Genomic DNA, 15,533 nt, shown 5'->3' with positions numbered 1-15,533 from the left:
ACATACAATTGTTATGAGTGTTATGCCATTGATGTTTAAAGGCACGGTATTTTTTGTTTAATGCGGATAATAATCCGTAATCGTTTTGTAATTATACAATCCAAAGAACTTAAAAAACAATATTCTATAGTAAAAAAAAATATTGAAAATACCGTTAAAATACCTTATAATACTAGTACGTTGTGAGTTGTGACTATAAGGGCTAACAAATACGTTATAACAAAGTTGTAGTTTTAGAAACCACTAATATAATATTTATTATAAATTGGTACTTAAATTTTAATATAATATATTTGATATAAAACATAATTTTGCATTTTATAATCATTTCAATGTGATACAAATGACAACCACCTACATTTGGAATTATTTATTACAATCGAAAATTATTACAATGGCTGTCAACCTAACCCACCAGTATCCGCGATATACTTACATAATTAATAAATTAAATTTGCTTTATGCATTGTAACACTTCTCCGTCAAAACCACTGAATAGATATGAATGCGGTTTTCACTATTCTAATATAAGGTATTTTGATAAAGTTTTAAGTATTGTTTCATAGAAGTAACTCTTATACCCGGGAAATTGAGTGATAATAAAAGAATACATCCTTCGCTCGTAATATCATACGCCTGATTTTTACAGTGACTTTTTTATTTTATATTTTTCACTGAATCATTTCCACAACCGTTTTAAAATATTTACGACGTATGCATACATTTTTCAGTATAAAGGACTGATACAGATTTTTTTCATGAATATATTACATTAGTTCACTTGGATTGTTTATCTAGGCGGGATTTGTCTACAAATTTAAGTACCCTGACTTTGAATTACCCCCACGATCTAAGGTGACTTCATGGCTACGCTCAAACTAAAATATACCAAGTACTTATAGCATAGTTAGGTAATATAGCAAATTATAGGACAAGAAACTATTTATTTCCCGTATACCATTAATTTTAACCTTTCAATTTCAAACGCTGAACCTGCCAGAATGCTTTACATTCTAAATTGCCATTAATAAGGTACAAAAGTAGTAGATCAAATATTGTGATAAGAAGTTTAAACGTACTGTTTCCTCGCTCCTCGTAACTTGTTCACTTGTATGTGGCCTGTATCCAAGTAAGATTGTCTGAGAATCCTTATATTTTGGCATACAAAGGATCGAAAAAAATCGTATACTAACAAATGAAATACAGGAAAATAATAAATACCATACTGTTTTTATAAAAATGTATGTCAGCTAATAGAAGATATACATCAATCTTTTGTTTAGGACATTACAATATTATCCGACATAATATATTAATTTAATTTAATGGATTGTATACATGTATTAATCCACTAGGCCAGCAGGGTCTAGGGAAAAGCCGAGCGATTCAGCCAGTATTATCATAAATGTAATTGTTTTAATTCAATACATTGAACTTCTAACTATCATAATAATTAATGTATCTACTAAAACAAATAGCGACTGATGCATTTGGCGTATTTTTTGAAAGTTCCGTAGACCGAGTTAATAATAAATATTTCTATAATAATCGTTTTCCAGCTTATCATTCGTACTTTAATGCTCAAAAATACAAATGTTCACTAAGATTTCCGCTTTACATATTCATATATTATTTCAAAACAATAATACGTTTCACAATAATACGTCCGTTAGAATTTAAATGATTCATTAATATTAGATTTTTTTTTCATATAATGACAAACGACGATCCATTATAGTCGAACGAACAGTTAAATTTATATTAAGTGATCATGTGACCTACCATAACTAAGTTTATAATATTAATTTAAACTATTTAATTCACTTAATTGTTACAATATCTAAAAAGTCAAAATATAGTTCTAATATTACATTTTATAAACTATACAATACACAGACATACACATTGAGTAGTGTAACAAGTTATAAGTAGAAACATTGTAAATATTTCACTAATGAATCATTGGTTCATATTTTATTCTTACTTTAATTGTCGTTCCTAAAATTATATTTATGTATATAAAGACGTAATAATTATTTTACTGACTTGAATTGTTTTCTTAAATAAAGTTTTGCTATGCACAATATTATAATATAATAAATAATATTATTATAAATTAAGCAACAAATAATACATTATATATTTTAAATAATAATATATTTTATGTTAAATACAACGTCGTGGCCGACGAGAGAGTTGTGTTTCAATAAATCATTATATAATTTGTAATATTATTACATCGTTATATTATAGAGTAATATTTTTAATAATCCAATTTTGAACATACCGAATATCGTATTCGTGTCTATATACCGTTTATAGATTAAATATAGATTAATAAAATAATATTTTTATCAATGTGAATCATTTCGTTCTGAATACACACTATATTTAAAAATTATCTTGAGTTAGTTAGTAGACGCTAATCTCCGGAACCATTTATCCAATTGTCACCACATTTCATACATATTTTACAAGAGACGCTGATAGTGTTTTAACTTTGTTTCAAACCTCCAAACCTATATATTTTGTTACTTATGGTGGGTCACACAAGAACCATAATGTTATTGTTATATAAAGGGTGGTCACTGGTTACAAAAATTGAAGGGACTTTTTTATAATCTATATAATTATAATAATATATATATATATATATATATTAATATATGTTTATTGTTTATAGCGTATAAATGTATAAATATATTCAAAAACTAATCGAAATTTTAGAGATTGATATCTGGAAAATGTAGTGAGTAGTTTGAAGCATGTTAAAAAATATGGTTAACGCTATTATCAAATCTGTGACAAGCGGATGTTTTTATTTTATCAAAGTAAACAAATTAGTGACCTCGCACCTCCATATAACGTCATTGATATAAATTATTTAATTTAATAATATACAACAATATTCTGCGTATTCGTACTGTATACAGTATAATATACTCTTATACACACATACACACAAACATGCTTATTTGAACGACGGTTTCGTAGAACTACTGTTTGGCGCCAAATTCACATTTCACAAGGGACCGCTGTCTTAAGAGGTTTTACGCGGCGTCGCGTTACGAGAGTGCGGTTTTCGTTTCCCTTTTCTTCGACATGAACGACGATAATACGTGAATAAATACGTATAGTCGTATCGTTGGTTGCAAAACTATTATCATTTATTTTGTATTATTATATTATGGACTATGGTAATAAAGTAATATAAATACTATATGATTATTATACGGATAGTATACACTTACGAAATGCACAAAGAAAATAAAAGCGATAAAAATATCAATATCATTAGGTATTGATTTTTTTGTATAATATCGTCGTTTCCTTGATGTCGCGTCGTCGCGAGAGACTGGACGCGCATCACGATGAAAAGACTACGATGTTACTGTACTGCGATCAGTTCTGATCAAAAATATTTCTGACACTGAAGATCATACATGATCATATAATGGGGTACCACAGCCAACAGTCAATATCTTTTGTATATTTTTATAGGACCTTTTTCTTAAAAGTCTCTTCCCCCCTCATTTCGTAGAATACATTTTAGTGTCGCTCGCTGGTTGTGGTTAGTTGGAATTTTTATATATTTTATTTTACCACGTCTCCACAAAATATTATTTGAAATAAAAAAAAAATCTGATAAAACATGTAGGTATAGTGTATACGCATAATAATAATATATTGTCATAGCGAGTCCACGGTAATAAGATATTAAATATTAATATCGCGGGGCTTCCGATTTATTATTCCAAGAATAACCAAAATTGGTTAATCTCATGATGTTAAATCGAATTGCTGGAAAAAAATGTATAATCAAAATTACTTCACATTAATCAATAAAAAATCTCATATAAAAATATATGATAATTTTATAAAAATGTGTTTCACAAAGATCTCATAAAAAAAAATATATAATATATAAATTATGTTCTAATTATTACGACGAGAAATTTTTTTTATTAGTGCTATTATAAAAAAAAAAAACTATGACATACCAATTATCTTAATAGTGATAATAAAATTTTGAAATAATAGTTTTAACAATTTAATTAACTGTTGTAATTAAGTAGGATAACAATATTTAAGGAGAGTTTTTTTTATTTTCAATTTTTAAAATAAATACAAAATTAAAAGGAAAATGACAGGGCTGGGGTTAGGTTATACAGTTTACAACATGGAGTAAAGGAGGGATGAATTGAGATAAGTGAATATGAATAGAAAGTGACTATGCCCCAGCCATAAATGTGACAATGTAACTATAGTGTATCGATAAAGTGAAAATGCAGAAAACCATAGTCGTGTTGAGGGATGTTATGGTTGGATAAGAGTATTATGTATTTGATTTATTATATAGAGGATTAGAAAAATGTTTTTTGGCCTAACCGCCTAACTGACCAATTGTAATGTTATATTATAATATATGAATTTATCGTATTAATTTTTAATGAAATGTATTATAAAATAAATAATTTGTATTAAAATAATTTAAAATTTAAATTGTAAAGTTGTAACGATAAAATGTTATATGAATGCGAGTCATGTGATCAGTAGACACTTACTCGTATAACTCGATCATATAAATATTATTATGTAATAACTAAATGAATCACCACCAGAATTATATAATTTGTTCCAACTTCAAATTTTAAGCTAACTCAATATTATTAGAAACAGACAAAGTTTGTTTTTCGTATATCTTTCAATAACATTTTACGCAAAAGTATTAATTTTAAATTTATTTTAGCCATTTTCTTAAATCTTCTTTCTCTTTTCAACTATTATTTCTAATATAAAAATAACTTAATATAAACAAAAATGTTTTACTTATTTTATAAGTATTGTTTGTATCTAATAAAGTTTTCACATTTATAAAAAATAAAGTATTTTCGATGAACTAAAGAAAATTAATTTACTCAGGATGCAGAAAATGAAATTCACATTGACACATTTTATGATTAAAATAATACAAGTATACTATATGCATGTAATATAAGTATAATTGAATTAAAATGTACTTTAATATACTACAGTTTTGAAAGTAATAAAGTATGTAATATACGTGTATATAATATGTAAATATTTATTATACATAACATTATAAGTAAACAATCATATTCATATATTTAACTATATTAAATAATTATAAATATAAAAAATAAAATAATATGTTTAAAATTTTCGTATTATAATTAATTAATTATATTTAAATTTTTTTTACTGAATTACTCAAACTAGTATTGAAATACCTTTACTATTAACAAAGTACCTATTTAAAACATTAAACATGATCAAAATATTTAATAGTTGTATTCGAAGAAATAATTATTAGATTTTAATAATTTTTATTATAATTTACGAGTAATTAACCAAATATTAAAAAATACGTACAACATTACAATTTAATTTTATCACATTAGCGATTATTTAGTAGATTGTATAGTTACGTAAATATATTTGTTTTAGTAAATACACACATTTTTAAAAGACAAAAATAAAAAATCGTCATTCTTACTTTTCCTTTTTGTTTTGGAGTGGCAAAAAAAAAATGAACTCTGAAAATTCTAATGATGATGTGCCAGTCGAATTTGACTTCAGGGGAGATGCAGCACCAACATCCATGGACCCCTATTGTGATGATGTGATAAGCGATCGTCAACAAAGTATACTAAACGAACTGAGAATACATTTTTGTCGTGAAGATTTAATCTACCTAAATAATCATAAAGAAGTGAGAGTCGATCATATTATTATGTAGTATACCTATAAGTAGTAGGGCATATATATATATATATATATATATATATAAACAATGTTACTGTTCATTTTTCCAAAATATAATGGTTTAAATTTATTTTTGACTGACGTTTTTATAAACATTTACATTTTAAATACAAGTTATATAATTCATTGTAAAATGCAAAGGTGTAAATATTATCAATATATTTTCATTTATATATGTCATTTTCTATGTTGTTTGACACGTCTTCGACCATACAAACAGGTAGAAGCGATAGTGTCTCTCTTGCTTAATGGCATCCTAAAAAAATCACCGAAGAACCCATACACATATGCTGCCAGTTACTTGAAAAATCCGCAGACTGCCAAATTGATAGCTAACTTCAAGCGGTTCGAGGATTTTCAGTATGAGGACATTTTAAAAAAAGATTACGAACAATATGCGACAACGGCAGCGGCAGTAACAATAGCTGGTACTGAACAGGTTGAGTCAATGCTCACTTTAAATGAACAGACTGCAGTTTCGGAAAATGATGAGGTAAATGCGATAGTGGACAAATATGACTTATTACCAAGTGATGGAGAAACCGACGTGGCGACGGATGAAGAAGCTGAGATGGCGGTTTCTCATAAAGAGTGACGAGCGTGCTTATTTACTTGCATCTAATAATTTAATAATATTGTTCTTCACTACACAATATAAATATAGGATAAAAAAACAAATATTTTTAATGTTTTATTCGAAAAATTTCGAATAATAATTTTACAAAATAATCTATTCTGTATATTCATCTATACTTGACATAGTGAATAATAGTAATAACCAAAAGAGATGTTTTCAATGTATTTGTATATGAAATAGAAGAATTTCATTTAAATGCAATTATACTATAATTTAAAACTACATAATAATACAATGGAAAATTTAAAACAGTATACTAATCGTTTTTTTAAAATTATTATTGTTGTTTTTGTAAACTAGATTTAAAAATAACTCTTATGTGTCATCAGATTTTTGAACTACTAAATTTACAAGTAAAATATACGTTTTTTTTTAGTTTTAAGTTTTCGTACTTTTTTGATAACTTTGTAATACGTCATTAAATCTGTATTAAATAAAACATTTCATATAAGTTTCTAAAATACTAAATTTTAATATTATATGAGTAAAAAATTAAACAAATAGGAGTATTATTAAATTTTTATTTATTTACTTTAAAATACAAACAAATTAAAAAAAAAAAAAAAAATACATTTTCTTTTAAACTTTTTTTTATAATTCAGGAAAAATAAAAATGAAATTCAATAGTTAGATTTATAATTTATTTTTGGTTACATTTATTAGTATAGGTAATAATAATAGCTCCAACTCCTAAACTATATTATTAATATTTTCTAATGAAAAATTATAATATTTCTTGAGAATGTAAATGAATTATTATACAAAACATTTATTTATCTAAAAATTAGTATGTATAACATACAATGATAATATATAACTGGATTAAAGAAGTTTTACATTGTTTATGAATATTCAAGTTCACAGATAAAGTGATTAAAATAGACAAAAAGCTAATTAAACCACAAATCCGAGTAAACCTTAGTTTCGTTGAACTGTGGCCAATTAATGACCAGTTCGAAGACCAAATAGAAATGTCGAGTACCAAAGTTAATAGTGTTATTAACTAATTGCCATTGTATATGAGTCGTTCATCAGCCGTTAAAGTTTGATAACACGGGGAAATTTACGCGGTCACCTGGCATGATTCAATTTAGTGAAATATTGATTTATTTTCATCTTACAAATACGTTATATATTATATTCAATAGCAACACCGATGCAGAAGCAATAGTGGATACAGCTTTTAACCGATTTTGGCAGCTGTCCGATTTTTTTTTTTAAATCATAATTATAAATGACTACCACCACACATTCTACATAATTATTTTATGTTTGACGTCCTAAAATAAACCATAACCACTAATCATCAATGCAATTATTATTTCTACTAACGTGACAGGATTAAATAAATAATAATGTAGGCATAGTATAGTACGGATGTATTGAATGACTTAAGTTTACATTTTTGGAGTTTACACAAAATATTATGTCTGTCCAACGTCGTTTTACAGCGATGACAGAAGTTTTACGACCGAAGACATATCGAGTTTCAAATACTGAAATACCTATTATATTCATTGGAGTTTTTCAAATAAAAAACTCACGGGATTAGTGAAAAATGAGCAGATCAAAACCTATCGTTGTATCCACTGTAAACAGAAAACAAACAGAACAGACTCGTGTGTTCGATTATCACCAGATATCGAGTTTCACCCGAGCTCTTTACGTACTCTGGCAACCTCACTACACCCCGCAGGCCGTGAAACGAGAATTTTCAATAAGTATGGTTCTGACACGAAAAACCTTCCTGCCGTCGTTTAAAAGCACGCGGCTTGCTTCGATCAATGGCCTAAACAAAATAGTGACGGTCGTGTCATACATAATATTATAATAATAAATAACTATATATGCGTAGGTATTATGTAAGTAAGTATGTAATCATACACCGATAAATCGTGTCCTTATGTGAAAATTAATTATTTTTTTTTGCATCGAAGTATATATGACTTGGGTTCAGCTTCGATATCAAAAAAAAAATAATAATAATAAATAAATAAATAACACTGAATTAATATTCAAGAAAATATGTAAACACAGTGATATAATGTTATATACAATATACATAGGCGTATTTGCATACGATAATAATATTAATAATATGTGACCGACATTGTGATTGTATAATATTATTGTTATGACGAAAATGTGTTCAGACAAAATTACGAATTGGAATGCACTCGGATTTCTGAGAATGTGTGACCGAGCAGCGAATCCACCAAAGAATGTGTACCATATAACCTACTTAACTTGATTATACGCCGAAACATTTGTATCATGAAGTAAAATATCACAACTATCTATATCGTTTTTGACAAAAAAGAAACATTATTACTTAATTTTGAACATATTATTTACTTACTTATTTTTTTTTTATAGATTTTAATGTAATTTAATTTATTTAAGACTTAAGTACACATAACAAGAATACAATTTTGTATAATATACTGTTCTATTATTTTTACACTTTTTAGTTAACTATAATAGATATAGTCAATTATCAAGTATCCTAACTCGACTAAATAATTTAAAACGATTATTAATTATTATTGATTATTATAAATCATATCGTACCTATCTCTTAAAAGTAACATTTTTTAAGTATGTTGTTACATATAAAGACCATAATTTATTAGGAAAAAGGCGATCAACACAAGACTAACCGTATATTATATAATATTAAGTATACAGGTACATCCTTTTTTTCTACTGTTGTCAAATTTTACCGTTTTAAAATAATAATACGTTTCCGGCACACCACCATCAATAACGATGTCTGTTTGAGAGCATATCTAATGATCATATACCGTGTATACAGACATTTCTTAGCCGATCTATTTGCGTAGGTAAAGGCAACGTTATAAAAGTTGATGTGCTTTTTAAAAACGGTGGATTACCAGCAAACGTTAAAGTATACGTTATTATGTGCTGTTACGTGGAACGAAACCATTTTGTTGATAAAATAACGTGTCAGCAGATAAGTAGATATTTGTCTATATATACATAATATATAGTACCCCATAATTTATTTGTTTGCTTTTGGTGCTGACCTTAAAAGTATAAGTACTTTGCTCGACTTGCATATACCTGCACATGAACTGTCAAAAGATTCCACTTGTATTTTGTTTGATGAGGATCTCTCGATATTTGTCTCGGTATAGTTATAATATAGAACACGATAAATATTTACTTCTGGCCCTTTTTATCTCTAACCATATTAATTTTGTTTACACACTTTCTATATAACTCTCGGTAATTCGTTTATCATAAATTATTTGTAAGCGAGGTCCCTAGCAAATCGTTGTTCGGGGTAACCACGCTTTAAAATGAATATGTCTAACGACAAGTGGACTGTATGTATGATTAAGATATATATAATGTGTATAGACAATGAGATGTATTAAAATATAATATAACAAAGTCAATATAAATTATCAATTAATACATCAAGATAATATAATTGTATGAAATTACAATACAATTATTACAACAAATTATACCAATATATATATAAAAAAAAAGAAATAATAAAACAAAATATATTAAAACAACGTTATAATAAAATTGTACCGATAGATATATATATAAGAAACAATAAACAACAAAGTTCTTACCGCGTACTGCGCCACTGCAACAGCCGACAAAACACCAATAATTACGTGGAAATTACCAACGCAAAAGAATACGGTGACTAGCAAGCCAAACGGTCGCGGCGGCCCATATATAGGTATAGGGACCGTCGTGGATAGATCAGCAGCGGGGGAGGGGGTGTCGCGTCTAGAATATTCGAGTTTGTCGCAGTGGCCCAGGCGCGTTTGTCGAATGATCGAGAATATCGTCGATCATTCCAGAGCTGTATCCAACATTATTGTTAAGTAAAATATCATTGGGATGTTCTCTTTAAGTTTGCAATACGCAAATAGTTTATTGTTAAGTTTCCAACGTCAAACAACAAACATTAAAATCATAATACACATTTGAAATAATATATTATAATACGGGTTTAAGCTTGTGTAAATATGTATAGACCTAACAAAAAGTGTAATCTGCGCTGCGCTTCATCACTAAGGTTTGGAACACTAAACATATCCTAAAGTATTTAAAATTTTAAGGCGTAAGTCTCTAAATTGCTTGAGTATTACCTTCAAATTATGTCCACACACCTAGCACCTGCATTTGTGAGTAGTTGTGAAAATTATTCCTCAAGGCGCCATTTTCAAATACATATCAGCTTGCGGTTGGACAGGTCTAGCGATTATATCCGTTTGTCTCATACAATATTTATGAAGGGTATATATACTAAATTCTACTTAACTTATTGAATTTTACCCATTGATCACAACTATTTAGTCCAACAATCTAAAAATACAATATTTGAAAATTTACATGAAACTTGAATTTTAAAGATAAATTTGTTTTTTAGATAATACATTTTTTTTTTGCGAATTAGAAACAAAAATACATACCTACTCATCATATGTTAAGTATAGAATATTACATTTTGTATAAACCCAGTGTTTATTTTATTCATGAAATATAATGTTGGTATAAAGTACAAATATAAATTGTATATAAGGATGTATAATTATAATAAAAGTAAATAGTAAACACGATAATAATAGGTTTATATAGAACTCATACAAACGAAAAGAGGTAAAAAAAGAACAGATAAATACAATTTCAGAGCTACAAAATATCATAGTTTTTTAAACAACAATTCAAATCCTGAAGAGTATGAAAAAAGAAATATGTGTTCAAGCTTGTTTTCTAATGTTAACATTTGGTTAACAAGTGCGAAATGACATTAATAATGATTTTAGAATGATTCACCTAACGTGAAGTAACGATAATCAATGTTTTTCAAACAATCATAATATGCTTTAAATTCATAATAATTGATAGTTATGTTTGATAGCACTAATTTTGTATTATGGAAATTAAAGTTTTTTTATTATAAAGTTGTATTATAAAATTATCAACGTTAAAGAAAACAAGCATTGATCACTAAATATTGAATCATCTGCTTTCATATTATTTAAGTATAAGTATTAATTTGCTGACATTATCTTATTTTAATTAGTTAATTATTTGACTAACTAAAAATAAATTGTAATAAAATCAGCTTATGTGTATAAAAATAAAATATAAAATATAAATTACTAAATTTATATCATATTTTATTTTTATATATCTAGTATCCATTATTACTTCATTTTGTATTAATGGTAATTTGGTATTCAATTAATTATTAATTATAATAACAGTTTAAATAAATTTACAAGATTATATTTTACTATTTCTAAATTTACGAATCAAAAATAATTGATAGTTTTTAATTTAAAAAATTGAAAAATATGGTTCACAATAATAATAAGATGAATTTTAGAAGGTAATTTAAATATTAATATAACACACTGAATACTTATAGTAGGTAAACTTAAGTATAAAACGCAAATTATAAAAATGTTTAGTTCAAATTGTAAATAATTACTTAAAATTATCATTTGATCTAGTAGAGGGGAGGGGTCGTTGACCCTAAACACCAAAACAGTCATTAGCTCCTCAACTATAATAGCAATTATTATTAAATTAAATTTAGCCTGAGACAGTCATTAGCCCTTTCAAGTTTAAAACTTTAATTGTGCATGTATGCATATACTATGTAATATCTTTATAAATATTAAATTCTTGAATTATAAAACTAAGTAATACAATATTGTGTATGATATTTCATTACAAATTCCGCAATGCATATTTGATTGGAGCTTTAAAAATAAGTATACCGAGTAGTGAGTATTCTATTAATGATTATATTTTTAATATAGCAATATTATTATTATGATTATTATTGTTTTGTATAATATATGTATGACTCGAAAAAAGTAAGTTAAATAAATGCAACTAAAATAAGTTTCTGATACTTTCCATATATTATCTAAATTGTCTATCGAATAATGATTCATGTACATTGGCTGATTTTAAGTATGTTGATAAGATTATGTTGGATTTGAGTCCATGTATGATTTTACTTGAAACATGTACTCGTATAATAGAAAATTAATATTCGCAAATATACGCAAGCGTTCGTTTCTTGCTTATATGAATATAACGATAAATTACACTAAACCTAATACAGGCAAAACTGTATTCTTAACATGAATACGATATCGCGAATTCACCAATAGTATGCTGAAAAAATACAATTAGGTGTATTATCAGTAGTAAAATCGATGGTTACCTAACTGTTATGGAAATGTTGTTTTATACTTTTTAATTCATTTACAATTTACAATGAAATAAATATTTAAAAATAGCACTTGAATAAAAAAAAAAAAAAGAAAAAAAGAATTTAATTATAATATTATAATAAAAGTATTTTCAATACGTGTTGTAAATATTATTATCATTATTATAATATATTGTGCTATATCCACACTGTTCTTTATAACTGAAACAATATTTATCTTTTTGTAATTGAAACACCCATTAAACGTACATTAGGTGCCTTTAGTTCTTTAAAATTTAAGTCAAGTTCACTTTGAATACCTACCTATAATCTGATTATATTCAACTCATATTATAGGCGTGTCAATACGTATAGTTTCGTTTGTGACAAGACACTGTCAATAAGGTCATCAGAGGGTGGGGTAGATGGCTTTTTCATAGTTCGTTTTCAACAATAATTCAAATTTCAAATACTTAGATTATTTAGATTGAGTTAATTAGAAAAAAAAGGTGTACTTCGTAGAATTTTACATATTCACATATACCACTTTTGATGGATACAATCAATGCGCTATATCGGGTGTTTTGTTATCACAGTTTATTCATTCTGATCTTCCGTAAATTATTTTTTTCCTCTCCTATATCATTACTTATCTACTTCATTTTTTATTATGATATTTAATAATGTTATATTGTTAGTTATTTATTATTTATATTTTACTTAGAATTCACAATCCCTGCATATTGCTGTCTTGACAACTAATTTAGTTTAAAAATATACGAGTATACCTTTACAGTAGACGCTGCTTACGAGTATAAAACTCACTTTGTGTTGGTCACAAAGTGAGTCTTACAACAGAATGAATCTTATAGGCGGAAGGGTGGAAGTAAATAAATTAAATCAGATAATATTACGATAATTAAGATAAATATGAAATGCGAAAAAATTTGTTGTGCGTACACACATTATAAAACATAGAGCAAAATCAGAAATAACCAACAAAAATATGTTATTTTCCAAAACCAGTTTATTTATAAATTTTAACCAAAAATGTTTATTTTCTACCATTTTTGTTTTACGAAATTTGAGTCTTATAACCAAATTTTTTTTTAAAAAAGTTTTTTATTGGTTAGGTATATCTGTATATTTCAAAAAAAAAGGTAATCTTTCATTGAACATAGTATCACTATTTTGTTATAATTAACCATTGCATATTTTTGGTTTGATTTAATAAAATATAGACTGGCATATATTACTTACTTAAAACAACTCACTCTACTGCAGAGAACATTCTGCTAGATTAACAGACTTGACGATTTTTCCTTGTATTGTGTAATTAGAAGCTTTTAAACTTTTTTAATACTTTTGACGTTCCAAAAGATACTTAAATAAAAAGTCACAAAATTTAAGTGGTAAGCCTATGAGTGGTTCAACTTAATACCTTAACAACAGATTTACACATAGTTTTCACTTAATATTCTCTTTTATAAAAATATCAGTGACAAATTGCTCTTCGAACTTAAATTGTATATATATACTTGTGGTGATGGAAACTAAACTACAACAAAAAAATAAGTAAGAAATGATCAATTATTTATTTGTTTTTTTATTAAACTAAAATAAATAATTCCCTAGTTATTTATTTTTTTTATTTTTTTTTAATGCTATACGGTTTTTTTATAACAGTACAAGTAATTAGCAAGATACAAAGTCTAAATGTTATTATAATGATATTGTATAGTTAATTTTAGTTTAATATAGAAACATTTAAAAATAAAATATAATTTATGGTTTTACTCGGAAGTATTGAATATCATAGAATATTGTAGTTACGCATCATTTTTTATAGTGAAACATTCATAGAAACGTTGGTATTAACAAGATTTCATCACATTTACTATGTATAGGCCAAGACGTACCAATTAAAACGTTATCGCACAATCATTTTATCAAAACATAAACTCGTACTAATATAATGTAGAAAAAAATATTAATATAAATGATAAAATAAATAATGAAAAAGAAAAATAGGTAAAGATCATTCGCTATAGGACTTTCCATACTTGTACGATTTTATAAGTGTTTTGAAGAATACAGAAGAAAATGCATCAAGCGTGATGTGAAAGAACTAAATAAATATGTTTGAAATGGTGCAAAAATTACGTTTTTTAGTCATCTGTGCAAAAATATTGTAGACGGCTTTGCTTTGTTGACATAAGCATGATTGCCGTAAATAGAGTTATTCTCTAGTGGAAAATTACCACCCCCCTTCCACTGTTTCATTTGGCATCAGTAAACTCCAGGTTTTTATTAAACCCTCTACTATCTCATACTTTAGTAGATAAAGTTTGTAAAATCATATATGGATAAGAAGATTAGTGAAACTTTCAAGTACCTAAATTTAAATAAGAAAGATTTATTGAAATGGGAAAAAGAAATTTAAGCACTACAACATTATCAGCTATTTTTTTAATAAATCTAAGTTATTAAAGCAACATAACTTATATACAAATATATGATTGCTAAAACAATTTATAGCAATAAATATGCATATATAATCCATAACATATTTTGTTTTGTACGTCAATACTCAATTTGTATATTGAAAAATATTATCAATTATTGTATGTTTAATTTATTTTTCCCAATGTTCAACACAAATTTATTGTGCGATGTTAATGATGTGTTAATAATAAAATATGTATTTGTTTTGTAAAACGGGGTATTATGATAATTTTTAATAATTATTTTACTCTTCAGTTATGAATTATGAGTTCGTAAAAAATTATTTTTATTATTTTTTACCTAGTAATTGTTAGAAATTATTGATTTCTAAACAAATTATTCAGATAAAATGACATATTTAAATATAATATCGTTTTAGAT

At 26.2% G+C, this 15,533-nt stretch overlaps 2 protein-coding genes across 3 annotated transcripts in view; both read left to right on the top strand.

The window, feature by feature from the left end:
* LOC114122126 (uncharacterized) overlaps positions 1 to 15,533 on the top strand; it is a 200,257-nt gene that overhangs the window by 76,460 nt on the left and 108,264 nt on the right. The gene's annotated exons all lie outside the window — the stretch shown is intronic.
* Positions 5,454 to 6,465, top strand: LOC114122127 (uncharacterized). Its single transcript, XM_027984697.2, has 2 exons — positions 5,454 to 5,734; positions 6,008 to 6,465. Exons 1-2 carry the CDS (start codon positions 5,552 to 5,554, stop codon positions 6,380 to 6,382), a joined length of 558 nt encoding a protein of 185 aa, XP_027840498.2. The 5' UTR covers positions 5,454 to 5,551; the 3' UTR covers positions 6,383 to 6,465.

This window comes from Aphis gossypii, chromosome 3 (genome assembly GCF_020184175.1).
Source record: "Aphis gossypii isolate Hap1 chromosome 3, ASM2018417v2, whole genome shotgun sequence".
In the NCBI taxonomy this organism is placed as follows: domain Eukaryota; kingdom Metazoa; phylum Arthropoda; class Insecta; order Hemiptera; family Aphididae; genus Aphis; species Aphis gossypii.
Note: the sequence above shows the minus strand (reverse complement) of the source record. Positions and strands in the feature narration are given on the sequence as shown.